This window comes from Aphelocoma coerulescens, chromosome 1, assembly GCF_041296385.1.
Source record: "Aphelocoma coerulescens isolate FSJ_1873_10779 chromosome 1, UR_Acoe_1.0, whole genome shotgun sequence".
Lineage (NCBI taxonomy): Eukaryota > Metazoa > Chordata > Aves > Passeriformes > Corvidae > Aphelocoma > Aphelocoma coerulescens.
In genome coordinates this window covers 14,467,210-14,486,542 of record NC_091013.1, presented here as the reverse complement: position 1 = coordinate 14,486,542, position 19,333 = coordinate 14,467,210, and the positions used below count along the sequence as shown (strand labels likewise).

At 42.7% G+C, this 19,333-nt stretch overlaps 1 protein-coding gene across 1 annotated transcript in view; it reads left to right on the top strand.

Annotated features, from left to right (window-relative positions):
- The first annotated feature begins 1,534 nt into the window (after positions 1-1,534).
- Positions 1,535-19,333, top strand: part of SMS (spermine synthase) — a 42,265-nt gene continuing 24,466 nt past the window's right edge. The window contains exons 1-2 of the mRNA XM_068999520.1: positions 1,535-1,677; positions 16,841-16,961. Coding sequence (XP_068855621.1) covers positions 1,626-1,677; positions 16,841-16,961 — 173 coding nt within the window. The 5' untranslated portion in view covers positions 1,535-1,625. The remainder of the gene's footprint in view (positions 1,678-16,840; positions 16,962-19,333) is intronic.

Here is a 19,333-nt window from a genome sequence, read left to right as displayed (position 1 = left end):
GAAAAAATCAGAGTTCCTGATGGAACAGCAACAAGCATACACAAGCCACCCAAACAGAACTATGTAATCCCCTATAATATCCAGGACTGGATCAAAGACATTGAATGGGAATCTGCAAAGCTGTGTATTTTAGCTAATTAATCATAAAAACCCCCAGCCTCTCATGCATGACTTGTGTCAAATGAAGACCATCTGAAGAAAGTGTAGTTACTACAGACCTGCAGATGTCTGTGCGTCTCTGATGCACACCTCCAGTGAATGTTTCTGCTTTGCTCAGGGTGCCTGTGTGGAACTGTAACTGTTAAAAACAAGGATACTGTAAGTTTGCCCTGAAAAAAACCTTATTGAAAGTTATAGAAATAATCGCGGTAGCACATTAGATTACACACTAACAATTACTTGTAAATCTTTTCATTTAATTGAGGAATCATGTGAAACCACTGATGCTATGGCATTGTGCAAATCCACTCTCATTCATGCAGTAAAATGAAAGGAATTTGCCAGCTGGCAAAGCTCCTAGTAACTGACAGAGTCAAACATCTTTCCCTGTACTCGGCACTGGTGAGGCCACACCTGCAGTCCTGTGTCCAGTTCTGGGCTCCTCAATTCAGGAAGGGCATGGAGGTGCTGGAGCGTGTCCACAGAAGGACAACAGAGCTGGGGAAGGGTCTAGAGCACAAGTCTGATGAGGAGCAGCAAAGGAAGCTGGGGTTTTTTAGCCTGGAGAAAAGGAGACAGAGGTGACCTTATGCTCTCTACAATTCCCTGAAAGGAGATTTGTGGACAGGTGGGGCTCGGTCTCTTCTGCCAGGCAGCCTGTGACAGGACGAGAGGACACAGTCTTAAGCTGCACCTGGGGAGATTTGGGTTGGACATTAGGAGGAATTTCTTCACAGAAATGTTGGTTAGACACTGGAATGGGCTGCCCAGAAGGGTGGTGGAGTTACCATCCCTGGACGTTTTAAAGGAAACGTGGCACTCAGTGCCACGGTCCAGTTGACAGGGTGATGTTTTCGGTCACAGATTGGACTCCATGATCTCAGAGGTCTTTACCAACATAATTGATTCCGTGATACTGTGATTCTGTGATCAGTCTTATAGCTAACTACTTCTGGATACTATTTTTCTGGGTTGGTAACTAACTGCATGTGATTAACGTAATTTGTGGCTTCAGCACGCTGTTTTACAGTTATCCATTATGAATAAAAAAGACTTTAAACAAAAGGCTTTAAAGGCTCCCTGGTGGCGGTCCCTCTGCAGGGAGGGACAGCAGGCCTCCTCCGTGCCCACGGCGGGCAGCAGGTGACACGCAGCAGCCCCGTCGCTGCTGCCGCTGGGACCGCTCCGTGGCCTCAGCGCCAAGACACCACTACAGCATTTCAGGGGGTGGGTGCGGATCAGCCGCACCCCCGCGAGCTCCGCAGCGCTCTCCGGCCACGCCGAGCGGCCCAGCCCGGGGTCTCAGGGCCCGCCGCTTCCCCCGGCCCGCCCCGGCCCGCCCCGGCCCCGCCCCGGCGAGCTCCCCCCCCGCGGCGCCGCCGCAGCCCCCGCGCATATAGGGCCGCTCCGCCACACGGCCGTGCTGCCGCTGCCGCTCCAGGTATGGCACAAGGCTCTATCTCACTATGGCAGCAGCAGCGCGGCACAGCACCCTGGACTTCCTGCTCGGCGCCACAGGTAACCGGGCTAGAAGATGGTGGGGGCGCGCCCCTTCCCCACCCCCCCCCGTGTCGGTGTCTCCCAGGGCCGCCGAGGATGAGGCCCGTGCGGGCGCCACCTCCCCCCTCCGGCCTTTCCCCGGCGTTCCCGCCGGGCCGTGCTAGCCCCTGGTACCCGCCTCTGTTCCCCGGCAGGCGGGCGGCCCGCTGCGGCCTCCTGCCCAGAGCCCGCCGCGCCGGGGGCTGCCTGACTCGGGGGGAGCCCGCGGCGTCGGGCCGGGGACGGGGGAATGTGCGGGTTCCCCTGGCCCGGGCGGTCGCGGCGGCTCCGGGCGGCCCCAGGGCGCGCTTTCCCCGTGGGGGCAGGGGGGGCGGGAGGTGCCGAACCGCAGGGCCGGGGGAAGGGAAGGGAAGGGGAGCCTGGCTGTTGGCGAGCGGCCGGGCCCGGCCACCCCCGAGGCCGCCCCGGCGCTGCGGCTGTGCCGCCCCTGCACCGCGCTTGAGGCCGGTGCGACGAACCGGACTGGCGGCTGCCGCCGAGCGAGGCGCGGGTGCGGCGCGGGAGTGCGGTGGCACTGCGGTGCTGCTCGAACCTGGTGGAGGACGCGATTAGCGCTGGAGCCGCCGGCTGCGGCGAGGCCTGACCCCGCGGGTATCTGTAGGGGGCACGTTTGGGCCGCGGCGACAACCACGTTTCCCAGCGACCGAGCTGGGTGTAAGGGTTTGATGGGGGAAGGGGGGAGCTGCCGTGGGCGCCAAAGCGCCTCGCTGAGTGCTGAGCCAGGCCGCGGGCTCGGTGTGGCCTTCCCGCTCTAGGCACCCGCCCTTGGGGCCCGGGGCCGGCCTGGCCTCCTGTGTCGAACCCCTTTCTCCTTCCCAGTTTGGTGTGAAGGTAGTTCCCTGCATCTGCAGACAAAATCTGTTAAAAGCTTGGTTTAAGAAAGAGGTTCCTGACCACAGGGGCTTTGCTGCAAACCGTGCCCTTTGTGGCACTGCTGCATGTGCACTTCCGAGAGCCAGGGAGGGGAAGGTGTTACTGCAGTTGTTCCCAGATAGTGTGCTTTAGGATAGCGTTCTCTGGTTTTCGCAGTGAAAACCTTTCAGTTTCCCTTTTACACTGAGTTTTTTTCAGGGTAGGTTAGCCATTAATGGTGACCTCATGGCAAATGAGATAGTCCTGCTGTTTTCCTTGTGCTTGGCTAATCTAGTATGAGCAGAATTGGTAAAACAGATTAGTGTAAAAACTAGTTTCATGGAAACCAACCAGCCTCCGCAATGACCTCTTTGCCTCTGTGGTTCCCTGAACTATCATGGGTTCAGGAGTTACATCAATGACTGGCTTCTGCAGAAGGGTCAAAATTGCTGGGGAGAAAGTAGGTGTATTGAAAATAAGCCATAGGTGTGTTAGCTCCTCTGTGATATAAAAAGCAATGCCATTAACTCTAAAGAGAATGTAGTAATATTCTTAACTATTGCTTTGGATTTAGTTAGGCTTTTCCACTTCCCTGTACATTTGGGGAAGGTCTTTCTGACCAAGATGGATGTACCTAAATGGGGGTGGGGTGATGGGCCCAACTGTAGAAGTGTTGCTGTGTAGATCAAAGGAGGGAAGAAACATTTTTCCCTTCTTATATTTGCCTCAGTGCAAGAGGCATCTTCAGTGAAACATGAAGAACTTTCTTTCAGCCGTGACAGCTCAGTAGTTGGTTTGTACTTTTTATGTGGAGTTTTTCCTCTCTAATGTTTAGGGTCTGAAGCACAAAGAGTTATCTAAATAGGAAATATCAGTGAATGTGCATGTGTAGTTTGTGTCACAGGAGTTAAACCTCAAAGCTTAATCAGACTGTCAACTAATTGAGTTTTTTCTCCAATTTAGGTGGACAATTAGACTTTTGAATGGTCTGGAATGCCATGAAATGGCATCTAGTAAAATTAAATGTGTGGTTTTGGACCTTCAGATCTTGTGAGGATAACATGTTATTTCTAGGTCTGAGCTAAAGCTGTTGCATCTCTGCATTCTGGAGAAGGCAGAATCTGTAAACGTGGTAAATGCACACTCTTGTTCCTCAAAACATTAACTGTGTCCTTGTTTTTTGACAAATGTATATTTTTGGGTAGATATTAATATAACTAAAGTTGCCATAGAATGGCATAGTCACAGAATGGCCTGGGCTGAAAGGGACCTTAAGGATTATCTACTTCTAACCTCCCTGCCATGGGCAGCTGCACCTTGGGCTAGGCCATGTTGCACTGAACCCCATCCAACCTGGCCTTGAACGCTTTCAGGGATGTGGTATCCACAGCTTCTCTGGGCACTCTATTTCAATGCTTTACCACCCCCACAGTAAAGAATTTTTTCCTAACATCTAACTGAACCTTACTCTGTTTGAAGCCATTCTCCCCTGTCACTCCACGCCCTTTTGAAAAAGTCTCTCTCCAGCTTTCTTTTACGTTCCCTTCAGGTACTGGAAAGCTGTGATTAGGACACCTCAAAGCCTTTTCTTTTCCAGACTGAACAATCCCTATTTTCTCAGCCTATCCTTGTAGAAGAGATGCTCCATCCCTCTGGAGCATCTTGGTGTCCTCCTCTGGACTGGCTCCAACAGGTCCATTTCCTTCCTGTGCTGGGGACCCCAGAGCTGAATGTAGCACTGCTGATGGGGTCTTGCCAGAGCAGAGGGGCAGAATCCCCTTCCTCACCCTGCTGCCCACACTGCTCTGGATGCAGCCCAGGACACTGTTGGTTTTCTGGGCTGCAGATGCCTGTTGCTGGGTCATGTCCAGCCTCTCACCTACCAGCACCCCCAAGTCCTTCTGGTCAGGGCTATTCTTGATCTGTTCATCCCCAGCTTTTATTGATACCAGGAGCTGCCCATACCTGGGTGCAGCTGCTTGCACTTGGTCTTGTTAACCTCATGAGATTCCCATGGGCCACTTCTTAAGCTTGTCCAGGTCCCTTTGGATGCCATCCCATCCTACAGGTATGGCAACCACACCACTCAGCTTGGTGTTATCTGCAAACTTGCTGAGGGTGCAGTTGCTCCCTTAATCTATGTCATTAATGAAGATATTAAATGACACTGGTGGCAGTAAGGACCCCTGAGGGGCACCACTTATCACTGATGTCCATTGGGACTCTGAGCCATTGACCATGACCCTCTGGATGTGGTGGTCCAACCACTTTCTTTTGCAGCAAACAGTCCACGCACTGAGTCCAGCTCTCACCAATTTAGAGACCAGGATGTTGCAGGGAACTGTGTCAAAGGCTTTACAAGAAGTCCAGATAAATGCCATCTGTACTTTGTAGAAGGGTTGTACAGTAGTTTGTTTCATTGCAGTGCATCTTGCAATAACTGTACATGGGGTTTTTTTAAGAATCTGCTTGTCTGCGAGTCATTATACATGGTTGAAATAATCTGTATATGTTTCTGACTGTTCACTTTTAACATAGCAGCTATCCAAAGGCATTGCTGTAATTGTCTACCATCAAGACTGAAGATGATTATAAAGCCTGAGATAGTATTTGAGATGTTAGTAATTCTCTGGGATCTGTTTATTACTTTGTTCTCTGGTATGTGTGACTTGTCTTTATCCTCAGTCTCCCGAGTTTCTCTGTGAGTAAAGGATGGAGGGTGTCTTTGTTGCTGGCAGGGAAAAGATCCACAGGACACAGCTCTGCATGAGGAAGATGGGATTTTGTCAAGTGTTAATACTTGTGCAGCTATTAGCAACTGCTTGTGCTGCAGAATGGTGTGGATTCTGGTGGGTTGTTCTCACTAGCTGACTTACTTGGCATGTTACAAACCCTTTCAAATAACAGCTCTGGTTTTATCAGGCAGTCCATTTGTCTTGGGGTATTGGACTCTGGAGCTTGTCATGTGCATTCTTCAGGACTCAAATGTACTCAGCAAGGATCTTGAGAATGATAACTTGTTATGTAGCCATTTCTTAGTGTCGCAGTCATCACTCCTGTAAGAATGTTGGAAATCCCAGCAAATGTCAATAAAAACATGGATCTGGGGAGTTAGAGAAAATAAGTCCTTTTGTATTGGTTTGAGATGGGGGAACACAGTACTGCCTTGGGAATGGATTTGCATGAGATGAATGAAGCCATGTACTTCTGCTAAAAGCTGCCTTTTTTTTGATCTTTTCAATAAATTTTTTCATGTACTACAAAAATCTATACACTGGTCAAAAGAGAAAAAGGCCTTTTGCCTGTCCTTATAACTATCTACTCTAATTAGGCATCTGATTAGTTTTTTAGAAATAATAATAGTCAGTTAAATATAAGCAGGGTTGAATCTTTGATAGCTGGATAGCATAGCCTAACTTCCAGTGATAGTCTTCTCAAGAGCTGTTTAAATTAGTAACTGTAGAGCTCAGCCCTTTGAACAGAAATATTTTGCTTATCTGTGACCCTGGAGATAAACAGACAACTTTAGCAGGCAAACAGCATAGTGTTCCCTATCCTAAAAGACAAGAACACTACGTTAACATTTATAAAAATGGACACAGATCACTAGCCTTCCTTAATTGGGGCACAGAAAGCTTTAGTTGTGTCTTTTTGTTAGTCAGGAGAGATGAAATTGAGACTCCTCAAGTTATTTATTTTGAGGATTTTATTATGAAAGTATATAGATATTTGATGTCTTATACCTGTACAGAATTGATTTTAGATTTACTGTATGTTGTAAGTCTGTTTGCACATGGGAGCATTTCCATCCATGCGTGAATGTGTCATATAAGCTTAGTTTTCTTGGTTGTTGAGTATTGAACTGATGAATGTTCTTCAGATTACTCTTAAGAGTGGGAGGAGAGATAATATGGAGATTCTTTGTGAGGTTTGGGTTCTTCTATTTGCTTCAGAAAATTGCTTTGACAGGCAAATTAGTTAGAAATCAGTTTGAATTGTCTCCATGTTTGCTATTTGGGATTATTGCTGGGGGGATTATACATGGTATATAGGGTACAGTGGCACAAACAGTGGTGCCCATAATACTTGGGGCCAGGGCATAGATGAGTGAGTTGGTGGAGGAGAGCGGTGATTACCTGAGCTGGTATAGTTACTAAAACAAATGCTTAGGAAGCTCTTGGATAAATTACACCCTCTGGGAATGCTGGGTTTAGAGAGAGTGCGGGTTGGGCAAAGCTTAAATTTTTAAGAAAAATTGTAAGTGAATGTGTTGTGTGCACATGATCTGGTTTTCCTCAAATTAATGTTTTCATGGAGATAGAAGGGAATGACCTTTGAGGGCTGAGCATCCTCTGTCAGTAGCTTTGGTCCTGTCTGCAGAGTTGGGTCCACTGCTCAATTCTGAGACTGCGGGGGGGGGAAGTCTTAATTATCAGATGGTCTGAGCTACTCTACTAAATATTCTTTCAGTACTGAAGGTTTTACTTGGGCTGTCAAATTGTTAAATATTTGAACTGCATGCAGTTAAAATAATATTTTCATTCTTGTCTTTGTTTGGATTGGAAGTCTTAATGTTCTTCATAGAGCAGTGCTACAGTTTTATGTACTTATTTTTGGCTGTGCTGATCTAAACTTTTGAAGGGGGGGGGAAGAGTTGACAAGGTTTGGAGTTTTGCAGCTTTTTAAAGCCTTGTCGCTGAGTTTCCTTACTTTAAGAACTAATTAAGAAAATGGCTTTCTGAAGGGATAATCTCCCATCAAGAGGAGTGTTTAAGAGAACTAAATGCTGAGGGGGAGGTGCTGTGTTGGCTCTTTCTTGCCACCATCTACCTGAATTTCTACCTGGGAAAATGCTGCATGAATGCAGTTGCTTGCATGTTTTGAGCTGTGTCTTGCTGTAGTAAAGACAATTTGGAGCTGGTGCTGGTTTGGTTTATTTAGCAGATAATCAGCAGTTCTAGATATTGAATTATTGTTCATTCCATACTAAATGTGGAAATAGCAGAGAATGCAGGAAGAGATGACTGGCATTGAAAATGTGATATTTTTCTTGAAAACTTGTTGTTTCCTTTCTCAACTAAGTCGATCTTGTATATAAAAGAGCGAGAAACTGTCAAGATCAGTACTAGTTTAAGCCTAAGATTATAAATGAAACTCATCAGTAAAACCTTTGAGCACTTGCCTATATAGAGAGTTATTTTTAATTTGATGTTCTCTGGTGGTTGCTTTTGTTGCCTGATGTGCTAGAGATGCTAGGGCTTTGTTTTTCCTATGAGATGGATTCTGCTTTTGTGGCTGGAGCTGGCTGCTGTTAGCTGTAAAAACACATTAAGTATATTTGAACTTCTTGTGAGGGAATGGCGTCTCTGATCCTTGTAGCTAAATTTGACTGGTTCTGTCAAGTGTTGGATTGTCTGAAGTGCTGAAACATCTGATTGCAGTGATAACATGCAGATGACAGGCTTATCTCTTTACTTTATTGATTTATGGCATGTGAACAAAATTTGCTGACTCCTTAGCTATGATCTGTATGTGAAGACCATGTAAATAAGGATTAAACAAGGCTCAGATATCTCTGGAGCTTGCAGCTGTGTTATCAACCTTGGCTAAAGGTGTGTTTGCCACTGGCAGTTTAGGAATGGGTCTGTTTTGGTTATGTTTCCTTAGCAGCTTCCAGAGTGGTGTGGGCTCAGCCTTTGCTTTTGTCTGGGCTGTTGTGAGCTGAGCCCTGCAGGTCTAGTTCTGACAGGTCTGGACCGAGAACTGCCCTGCTGAGTGTCAGAGCACAAATGGGGCTTGTCAGGAGGTGTTAATACAGGAATTAATAGCTTTCCATTTTTAGCAGTAAGGACTGCTATGAACTCATTCCCTGCTTTTGTTGGTTTCTAGTTGTGAAGATTAAAATGCTTTGTGACTGGAACTCTGAAAATATAATTATCTGATTCTCCAGCATGATGTCAAGTTCTCAATGGCTGCTTGCTCAGGCATGAAGGAGCTGTCACCTGCAAAGGTGAAGGTTTAACAGTGTGAGAGATATTCTTCATGAGGCTCTGGTTTGAGGCTGTAGAGCAAATTCCTGCAGGAAATGAAGACTGCTTTTGACACATCAGTATTTCCCATTTCAGATACATTTCTCTGACCATGCCTTTTAAATACCAAAATCCTTGAAAGGTGAGGAAAGTTCTCAGGACAAGTACTAATACTTTGCTTAACATGTTTCTAGAAGATGGTCAGGTCATAGGTAATTAAAGTGGCTTGAAAGAGGTAAGTGACCAGGAGAGCTGATATTATTTGGACATGCTGGAGTTCTGTTACCAAGCGTATTTTCTCTTTTACAGTTTTTTTTTGGTGGAAAGGCTGCAGGTATTCCAAAAGATGCTAAGGTTTAAAATGGGAAAAGTAAAATGAGGTTTGTATGCCAGTTGATGGACTTTGGTTGTGTGTTACTGGGAGACAAATGTAGCTAGTGGAGTTGAAGCATTAAAATCACATTTGTTGATATTAAGGCTCAAGTGGAGGCATAAGTTGTTGGTTTTTTTTTCCAGAGGTACCAGAGAATCAGTTTCTGTGATATGTTGTGCACATTTCCAGAAGATGGGCATTTAGAAAGTTATTAACTGTAGTAGGATGCCACATCATAACTAGCTGCTATTAGATGCCACATATAGGAAAACTTCTTTTAATATATTTTATCAAAAATAGAAATAGTTTGTAGATGTCAGAGTGAATGAGAGTGATGATGCTCATCATAATTGAGCTCTCCTGGTGGTCACTGCCTCTGATTACTTATCTGTTTGTACTGGTATAGATTTTCAGAGAGAGTCCTGTAAAGGATGCATCCTGGCTGCTGCAGGTGTCTCTGCAGGACCATGGCATAATGCAGAGGCCCTGTTCTGATCTCTGGCCGGTGTGCCCTGCCCAATGCATGGGTACAAGATCTGGGTACCAGAATTTTGGAGACTAGTAAATATTTCCTACTACTAGTCGCAAAAGTTGAGTAATAAAGCTGAGCTGCTTCACTTAACTGAGCTGTTTGAAGCCTTCTTTGAGTCAATGTGCACATGACTTAATAAAATAATCTGCATACAAGTGCATGGCAGTATGTGTTAACAGTCCCCTGCATAGACTCCTCAACTGGTCAGTAGGATTTATCCATCCTGAGTGATCTTAAAATGCAAAATACCTTCAGTAAGGCTCTGATTTTTTCCCATGAGTGAACCATGTATTAGGAAGTCAGTCTGTGGGTTGATGGGTGGGGGGGAAATGGCCTCTGTTTATAAAATGTATTAAGTGTTTTCATTTTCACAGCTAATGTTAAATTGATCTTCAAAGTGTGAATGAGCTCTGAATTTGTAGCAAGTGCTTTCTTCTGGTTCTTTCAATATGTATGTTGCAGTGACAGGCCCTCATTTGTGCTTGAAAAGACTGTTAGCATACTTAACTTCATGTGCAATGTGCTTGTGTTTTATGCAAACATCAAAATTATTTGTTGAGATAACACTTACATTGACTTAGTGACCAGCTTTACATGGAAGAATGAGAACATAATTTTATTTTGATGCTTTACTTTTCAGTCTGGCTCATGTGAAGGGTTGCTGTCCTGGGAAGAGGAAGGCAAAACAAAAAAGTGTTTTGTGGAGCTGTTACAATCTGTTTCTTGAGTACCTCATTCTTCCCTTTTGGTCTGGTCTCTGCTGTACCCTCTACCTAGGTTGCTTGCCCTGTGCTGTGTTTCAGAAGCACTGAACAGCATGGGTATTTTACACCAAACCATAGAATAGCTGTTGAATGACCATGGCTGCCAGGTATCTGGCATTTGCTCAGAGACAGTGACAAGAAACTTGTATGCTTTCTCTCCTTTCTAGTGAAGGTACTCAGCTTTTGCTGCAAGTATAAGCAGCAGAGATGATGTTAGAGTAATAAAAGTTCCTTGATACAAGGATTCTTATCTCTAAGAATGCATTTGTATCAGAGATCCTACACGATGATGAATAAAACTACACAACCTTAGTAGCAATCTTCTTCCCTACAATGTGTTTGACTGAAAATTTATGGGATACAGATAAAGATTGGGAATGCTGTGGCATAGTCTAGTAAACCTTATGTTCTGTTCTCCCAGATTTAATTAAACTCCATGTTGAGGTATTTTTTTTGATTGAAAGTACAGAAATCATTGTTGTAACTGCATTATCTATCCTTGTACCAGAAATTCACTATTTAACCTTTTAAAAAATAAGTTCTTGCCTAAAATACTAGATGGAAATGGAATATTGCTACCAGTGAAAGCATTTTGCTGCATCACTTATACTAGGATTTGGAGCCAAACCTACTCTTTTCATGCAATGAATGTCAAGTTATAAGGCCCCTTACAAAGTGGACTTCAGAGTTAGTCATGGCTGTTGTGTGTAAAACTGTTTGACTAGTCTTACTCTGTTTATGTGCTTACTGGTGGTACTTAGTTTATTCTGCAATTTGATAGTAGATGTTTTTAATATTGTAATCCAGTAACTAGAATTTTATGTCTCAAGGGGCAACAGCATGGCCTAAACCTGATACTGGAATGTATTTTTATTGAGGTGAGTTTACAGAAAACTTCAGGAACTTTAGATTCACAAAACAACATGGGTTATTCAGTACAGAAGATCAGTTTTGGTTTTGTGTACAGTAAATTAGATTTTTGATAGCCCTAATACAACAAATCATGGAGAGGAAGGATGAAGGAATAACTTCCTTTTAGTGTATTTATTCCATTATGGAAGTGGATAGATCTTATAGAGCTGTATTTGCTGAAAACTTGAGATCTGCTGTAGAATTCTCCACTGAAGGTGATTAGGGAGCTAATACAAAGGTGGTGGTAGTGCACCTACCTTTGCATTATTTTTATTTGGGGAGGAGAGAGGGTTGAATTCTCTTGTCTGTAGCTGGGTATCTTTAACATTTTGAGAGCTCATTCTGATTCATAGTTGTTTTACCCATAATTTCCTAAAGGATACTTGGATGCACAGAATGACTCCTGTTGGCTGTGGTGATCACATGGAAGTGCCAGGAAGTTCATGGACTTGCTGATGTGACAGTGTAGGTGGATTTGCCTGTATACACATGTAGCTGGAAATCCTTAAAAGTAGGAGTGTGGGAAGTGTTCAGTGGAAACTTTTGGAAAGAGCAGCCTTCTAAACTTTGTGTAATAATGCAATAGAGTCAGTGCACTAGGAAACTCGATTATCTGTTTTCTCATGGATGAGTAGTAGATAACGATTTCCACCTGCTCCCCCCTTAAGCCTCATGCCATACATGGTTTGTTGACTTCTGTGTCTAAGCTAGTATGATGAGGATGATGCTCATAGGGGCAATTTGATTGAAAAGAGTAATTTTAGTATAGTTTTCTGCTTCCTGCTGTTTTCTTCTTTTGCAGAGCTGGCAAGGACAAAACAAAGGATTCTTCCTGTGTGTGTGTTCTGATGGGAGACTTTGAAACTTAATACTCAGAAGGTGTATGTTGCTAAAGCCATTTTTTCATTTGTATCTGTTAACATGTCAGGAAAAAGCTACCTGCTTTGTTCTGGGCAGTAATGAAAGCAGGGTCTTGAAGTGTGCTTGGAGGAGATACTTTCATTCTTCTGAGGCAGGGGGGTGTTTTGCTGTTGGACAAGGACCTGTTGAGGCAACTGTTGGCATTCTGACTTTAGCTGAGCCTGCAATACTGCTGTGGAAACTTTTCTAGATAGTCTGTTTCAAATACCAGTGTGCTCTGCTCACTCATTTTCCATGAAGGCAGATCCTTTTAACTAGGACCAAAGTAGCACAATTCTTAAGTGTTCTAGTTTTAAGAAAAAAATTGCTGTGCAGATGTTGATGACTAAGTGATAACAAGTTATCTGCAAACTATTATGTTACGTACTGCTCTATCTTCCATGTACAATGGAGAGGGGGACCCAGGAGGAGGAGGAGGAGGTGGCTGTTGACTTTCCATAAACTGTTGTGACTTTTAGGTTTTTTGTTGGTTTTTTTTTTTTTCCTATTTTCTCTAGTGCTAAAGGAAATCTAGGATGTGGAAAATGCACAGAAGCCTGAAGCTTCTCCTTGGTTCTGGGTTTTAATTATGAACAACTTGCTCACTAAACATTTCTCCTGCACGTCTCTTAATGCTGCAGTATTTTTGTGGTTAAAATTGAGATACAATATTGGCACTGGAAAAATGCCTTGGATTAGTCTGTGAATGAGAGATTCCCTGTACACCTATGAGCCTGAGGACACTACTTTCAGTAAGAGGTGGTGGTGAAGGGGGCCACCAGTTTCACTGTAGTGAGCTCAGTGCCAGAGCAGTCAGGTGTGCAGCTGTAGCAGGTTGAAGGCACCTCCTGCTTCTCGTCTTGAGTTGCCCCTGGACCTCAGCTGCCTAGAAATGAATCTCTTCTATCAGGTGTGTTCCCTTCATCACTTATAAGTAGTGCCCTCCCACCCTGTCTCTGTATTTCCTTTTCCTGTAAGATTTTTGAAGATTGGAGTTGATCAATAGTGCCTGTGTGCAAGAATATCAGACTTGCAAAACAAGGATTTTATGATGTTGAAACAACTTAAACAGCTCTAAACTGAAACAATATGCAGCAGCTCAGGTTGCTGTTTACCATTAGCATATTCTGCATCTTGATTCCTAATGTATGCCAACTCTTTAATGTATTCTTAATGAAGCACTTGATTTGATTTGTTTCTTCACCTTTCTCTATTGAATATTTAGCTACCAAGGGAAAAATGCATCAGATGCAGAATCATATATAAGTGCTATGATGTGTTCTATTGTTTTGGTTATGTTATAGTCTCACTTGTTAGAAGTTATTTAAAATCAGGGTAAGAAAAATTTGAAGTTGGAAGTGGGGTGAATATTTTCGAATAAGTACTAATCTGTTTCCATAGTTTACTAAATTTTGTTAATCATAGGGCATGAAGAAGTCTTAAACCAGAATATTTTTAGAGATAGTCTGGCTCAATAGCAGCTCACTCCAACCCTGAATTTAAGTATCAGAGTGGAACTAGCCAGTGTTATGCTTGAGCCCAGACTTGATGCTTACAGTGACTCTAGACTTTGGTATCACATTCACAGATTACTTTCAAGTACTGATTGCTTTGCTGCTCAGATTTAGAGGAACATCTGCAACTGCTGCAAGTCTTTTCTTCAAATGTGCTGGGATTCAAAAACTTTCTGGCTGAACTGGGCGTTAACGCCTGAAAAATACATATATCTCAAATCCTATACACGGTGGCTTTTGTTTCTGTTCTCTAAAGGTGAAACTGGGCATTTTTCATTCCTTCCGGCAAATAATTATCAAGCACCTAAACCAGTATTTTATACTTGGTATCCAGAGTTTGTTTCCTTTGTTCCTGAAGAACAACAACAAAAAAAGACTACTTGAATAAACATGTAGATGTAGATTCGAAGGTGTTCCTATTGTTCTAATCACCATTGTCCTTTTTGCTTATCAATGCTTGATAAGAGCATATCTGAGCTTGGAGTGAGGTGGTGACAAGTGGATTTGGGTGAGAGATTCTGAGATTGCTGAAACTTCCTGACGCCTTCAAGCAACCACTTACGCCTCAAACATTTTATAAAGGAATCTCCAACTTTGGAGAATTAATTAGCCCTCCAAGGCAAATCTTGTGTGGTATAACTGAAAGGATACCTGATGAAAGAGCATGTTGTTATTTTAATTTCCTGAAGTTAATAGCATAATAGGAAGAGCTTAATCAAGCTTGTGCCTGGGTTCTTAGCAAAGAACTCTACTGCTGAGTGATGAGCAGTATGTGAGGGGTTGGTATGTTCATGAAGCAGAAAAATACCAGTGATGATTTGTCCTTCAGTGTCTGCCAAGTTGCACCTAGCAGGATTCCTTGAAGCTGTTGAAAATGGGCTAAATGTGTATGAGCACTTCAGTTTTCAGTCTGTTCACCATCTTCCTGCTATCTTGCAGGAGCTGCAGAAGTGAAGTGGTTTGGGGGTTGGTTGGACACTAGTTAGTTCAACTTGAGTTTCATGTCATTTTACTCTTGGCCCTGGGAGGGTATGGCATGCTTTAGTAAACAGTATGGCATGCTTTAATAAACAGAGTTCTTTAATGGTTTTGTGGTGGTGACATAAGTAAAGGTGAAATAAGAAATATAAGAAATAGGTGTTTGTTTTGAAAAAGAGGAGGTAAAGGAGTTGGGCAAGGAAGCAAATGCTACTGAAGAAGTGGGGAGCATATGTCTGAAGTGACAAATTCTTTGTGAATGTGCTGGTGTTGGAGTGGCTGCTCCTACCTTCTCCAAAAAGTGCTGATGCCTGGCAGAAGCTGCACGTTTAAAGTGAGCATTGCAAAGTTCCCTTCCCAGTGCAAGGCTTCAGAGATTAGAACCAGTTTAAGAACTGTGGGTTGTAGTTATGGTCCCCATTTATCTATTCTTTCGATGTCTGAAAAACATGTTGCTTTGATTGCTGGCCCACTTATTACTACTGTAACCACGTTTACTGGGAAGACAGGCTGTGTACTCTGAGCCTTAATTATTGCCTGTGCCATGGTAGAACCTGACACTGGATAGGAAGCCTAAAATCTTGCTGGTACAGATGATGCAGTTTTTTTACAGGAAGGTAGAGAAAGGAAGAAGTTTCATGATAGTAGTGGATTGTGGTGTTTTGTCAGTGGTGCTACTGGCTAAGAAGGAACCAACAGTTAAACAATATACTTACAGATCTCGCAGAATAGCTTTGTTGGTTCTATTTTCCTTTAGTTTACAACATGGAGTTAATGAGTGAGATGTAGAAGGTGAAAAATAAATCTATCTCAGAACATGCATCAAGATCAGATAATATGAGCAATAAGCAAATTCTTTCAGCTTTTATTAAATATCCTTGGCTGTTGGGGAATTGGCTTGCTCTTGACTTTGTGTTTGAAGAAAAGTGAATACTATCGATTACTTCAGTCTGTCTGGTTAAAACATTCAGGGGTAATTTGGTAAGGATTTTTTTTTTTTTTTTTCAGTTCTTTGTAGCTAGTACAACTACATTTTATCCTGGAAACTATTTCTGATTATGTCTGCAGACTACCTCTAGTGGTTTCCAATGTATATGCATTTTGGGAGCAGGGGGTAAAACAAAGTACATACGTTGGGAATAACTCTTTAGGAAAGTCATGATGGGGAAGACTGTGTCTGTGCTGAAGCATTTGGTTGTAAGCTGTGCCTCCATAATGTGGCTGTGCCAGCTGATTTCTCTGGTAGAGATACTCTAAATCCTGGTTACATTGCTGACATATTGCGTGGCCATAGTGGCTTAGTTCTGTGTTTTGTGAAGCAGAAATTATGCTAGTTGCCTTAATGAGATGGCCTGTAGATGAATGTTGTTAGGTCTCCTCACTGACACTGGTATAATAGTCTTTCCAGTTTTGTTCCTGTTCTGCTAAGTGCAGCTTTAGGAGCATCCTCCACTAATTCACCTTGTGAATTCCAAAATTAACAGGCAAAACTTGCAACTTGTTTTTGAGATGTTTGTTTGAAGAAACTAAAATTGTTCTTTTAAGCTATGTTGTGGGTAACAAAAAACCCACAAAACTGTACAACAAACTTAAGGCTTCTGAACTCAGCATATTCTGACTGACTAAATACCTGTATGGACAAATTATCACCTTGCTTTTGAAGGTAATTGTACCAGAGTAATGTCAGTTATTTCCAAGTGAGTTTTTGTGTGCTCTTCTGAGTGATCTTTTCCATAGCGTCATGAAGATTTCAACTGGGAACTTGCTCTCACCTGGATGTTAGAAAAAGGATGTTTGTGTAGGGGTGGAGTGGATAGGTTAGTTTTCAATGCCTTTGTAATTTCCCAGTACTACAGCTCAACATTTCTTTGGAGTTTCTTGTCAGTGCTGTGGGTTTTTTTGGATTGCTGTTTGTGTGTTAAGTGATTTTAAAAGTAATTATGAGTAAAGAATTGTGTGGATTGTGATACAGTAGGTGACCAATAGTAGCTGTGATTAAAATACTCTCATTACATCCATAGTAGATAATAATTTTTGCTCAGGTGTAAAAACTGATTTAAAAGAAAATTGTTTGGATACCCGTGCACTGAGAAATATCTCCAGGGAGAATGGGGGTGGGTGGAAGAGGAAATGAAAGATTGTTCACATGGTACTTAAAGAAAAGTTAATCCAATCTGTCAGGATAAACTTTTCAGCCTCTAAAAAAGGGCAGAAGTAACTTGAGTGGAAAATCCTCACTGATTATTTCTTCTCTCTTAATCTTGCAGCTGATTGTAATGCCGTTCTTAAAGCTCTACAGCCCATTTTTCAGGAGCAGGGAATGACAGAAACAGTTCATAACTGGGAAGACCATGGTTATTTAGTAACCTACATCAAAAAAAATGGCAGGTGAGTGGATTTTCTTCCTCTAGATTATGTCCCCACTATCTTTCCTTAAAATATCTATTTTTCCATCTATTGGACCTCCTGTAGTGTTGACAGGGTAAGCTGTCCTTTTATCAGCCTTGTGTATGAGGTAGCTATGATAAAGCAGAATCTTTTTCATAATCTGGACTATGTCATCTTGCAGTTTGGATATCAGAAGGTTGAACTGATCAGTCTGGTCTGTCCCATAGAATGGTGCCTTGGTCTCAGCACTAGTCCTTTCAGATGCAGGACAGCTCCAGTCAATTCAATGTATTTGTAATTTTTCTGACCATTAAATATGTCTAAACATGTTGGAGTCTAACCTTAGCATGTGAACAATGACTGCTTTGTGTCTGTCTGTATTTACATGCCTTTATATGCTGCAAATTCTCAAGCAGCTTCTGAAGTAATTAACAGCATGTAAGGGTGGTTGGTGTCATTAGTGACAAAAAAGCTGAGACTGCTGGGACAAATTGAAAAACAAAACTACATTCACTTTATTTCCTCATGCTGCTTCACAGTGTGAGGGTTAGTTGATTATGGTATACGTTAATCTGGTTTATTTATAAGTAACTACCATGATTTTATTGCACTTACTTCCTTTGCAGTTGTTCAGTTACCTGTTCTGGACATCATTGTGGCAGTTGCTGCTTTGGAGTTGCTTGTTTTTTTGTTTTTGCTGGTTGGATTTGTTTTGTTTGGTGGGTTGTTTTTGTTTGATTGGGATTTTTTTGTAGGGGGTTTCTTGGGATCCAAACTAAGGTAACAAGTAAGAGGATATGAGTAGTTCTATGTTTATCATTCTCAATCGTGCTCTGGGAAGTTTTTGTATATTTCAGTTACCTTCTCAAATGTGGCACTTGCAAAGTGAACATTTTTTTTAATGGTGCAGTGTTAAATGATAATTAATAAAGAATGGTTACTGCTCTCTTGGTATATTCATTGCTGTCTGAACTCTGGTGCATACTGGATTTATCTTCCTCGAAAATGGCTCACTTCAGCTTGACAATTTACTTTAACTCCATTACAGACAGTATTTTTTGTCCATTGCCAGACCCATTAAGCTCCCAATTGGGGAACATGTGTGCAGGACAACTTTCTGTGTTTTGGGACCTCAGCAGTTTTGTTTCCTCTGGTTATAGAAAAAGCCTGAATATTTTTTTTTAAGGTAGCCCCAAACAGTGTATTTCTGTTAGTGCAGTTTGTTTGTATTTCTGTTTGATGTAGTTTCAGTTAACTTAAACAAATGAGGTTGTAAACCCATAAAACTCAACAGACTGGACAGTTAAAAAACCTTGCAAAACAAACACATTTCACAAGTTGTAAGACTGAACTGATGAGCATATGGAGGATTTCATACTAACTAAATAGGCTTTATTTTAATACCAGCAAGTTTGTCTGCACTTAATCTTAGTGCCCTAAAATATCATCCATTTTTAGTTAGCGTAAAAGTATTACCTGATGCAACTAGGCAGAAAGTAGCCAGGGCATGCAGATTCTTCCTCTTTCCCTGCAAAACAGTGTACTTCATTTCCCCCAGCAGCTTGTAGTAAAACATGGAAAAAAAGAATTGTGATGGAGGGGTAGGTATGTCATGAGCAGCTCTTGTAAGGATGGCTGGCTGCCACTTGTCACAAGTTCCCTAGAAGGAGAGATGGAGTGGGTGCTGTATGTGAGTAAGGGTTTTGGGAGCATGTGCACACAAACATGTTTTTAGCCAGCCAAAGGTGACTGAGACATTGCAAAACAAAGATGTGTGGTTGATGTAACAAGCTGGGTACTAATCCCTGGGAAAAATATTTAAGATGAGATAGTAACATGTTGCTAAACAGTGTCTACACTCCACAGTTTGCTGAGATAACCCCCATAACCTGCAGGGAGCCCTGTGCTGCAGATGGTGGAATTGTGGGTGCTGCTTTTGACAAAACGTCATCTCTGATGAAGATACCATGTGAGCAGCCCCATGAAGGACTTTGCTGGTTGAACGAATTGGAGCTGATTCGGGGATTAAGATGCGCTTTCCTATAGTCATTACCGAAGCAACAGATCCCTCTTCTCCTTTGTCCAAAGCTAAGCAAGCAAAAGTCATATGTGGCAACTCTACCTGGTCCATTTACTTTGTGATTTATTCTGACAGAGAACCTAATTGAGGGAGGTTCAGCTGAAAACCTTTACTAATGGAGTTGTCAACACAAGGCTCTAGAGTGGAGCAGGAAATGGCTCTCTTGAGCCACTCATGTTCTCCTCTGAAGTGGTGATGGATGCAATTCCTCTCTGCTTTGCCAACCCCCTTGCCCAAACACTGCTTGGGAAACAGTAGCATGTGCCAGAGTGGAGCTGGATCTCTTGAGTTT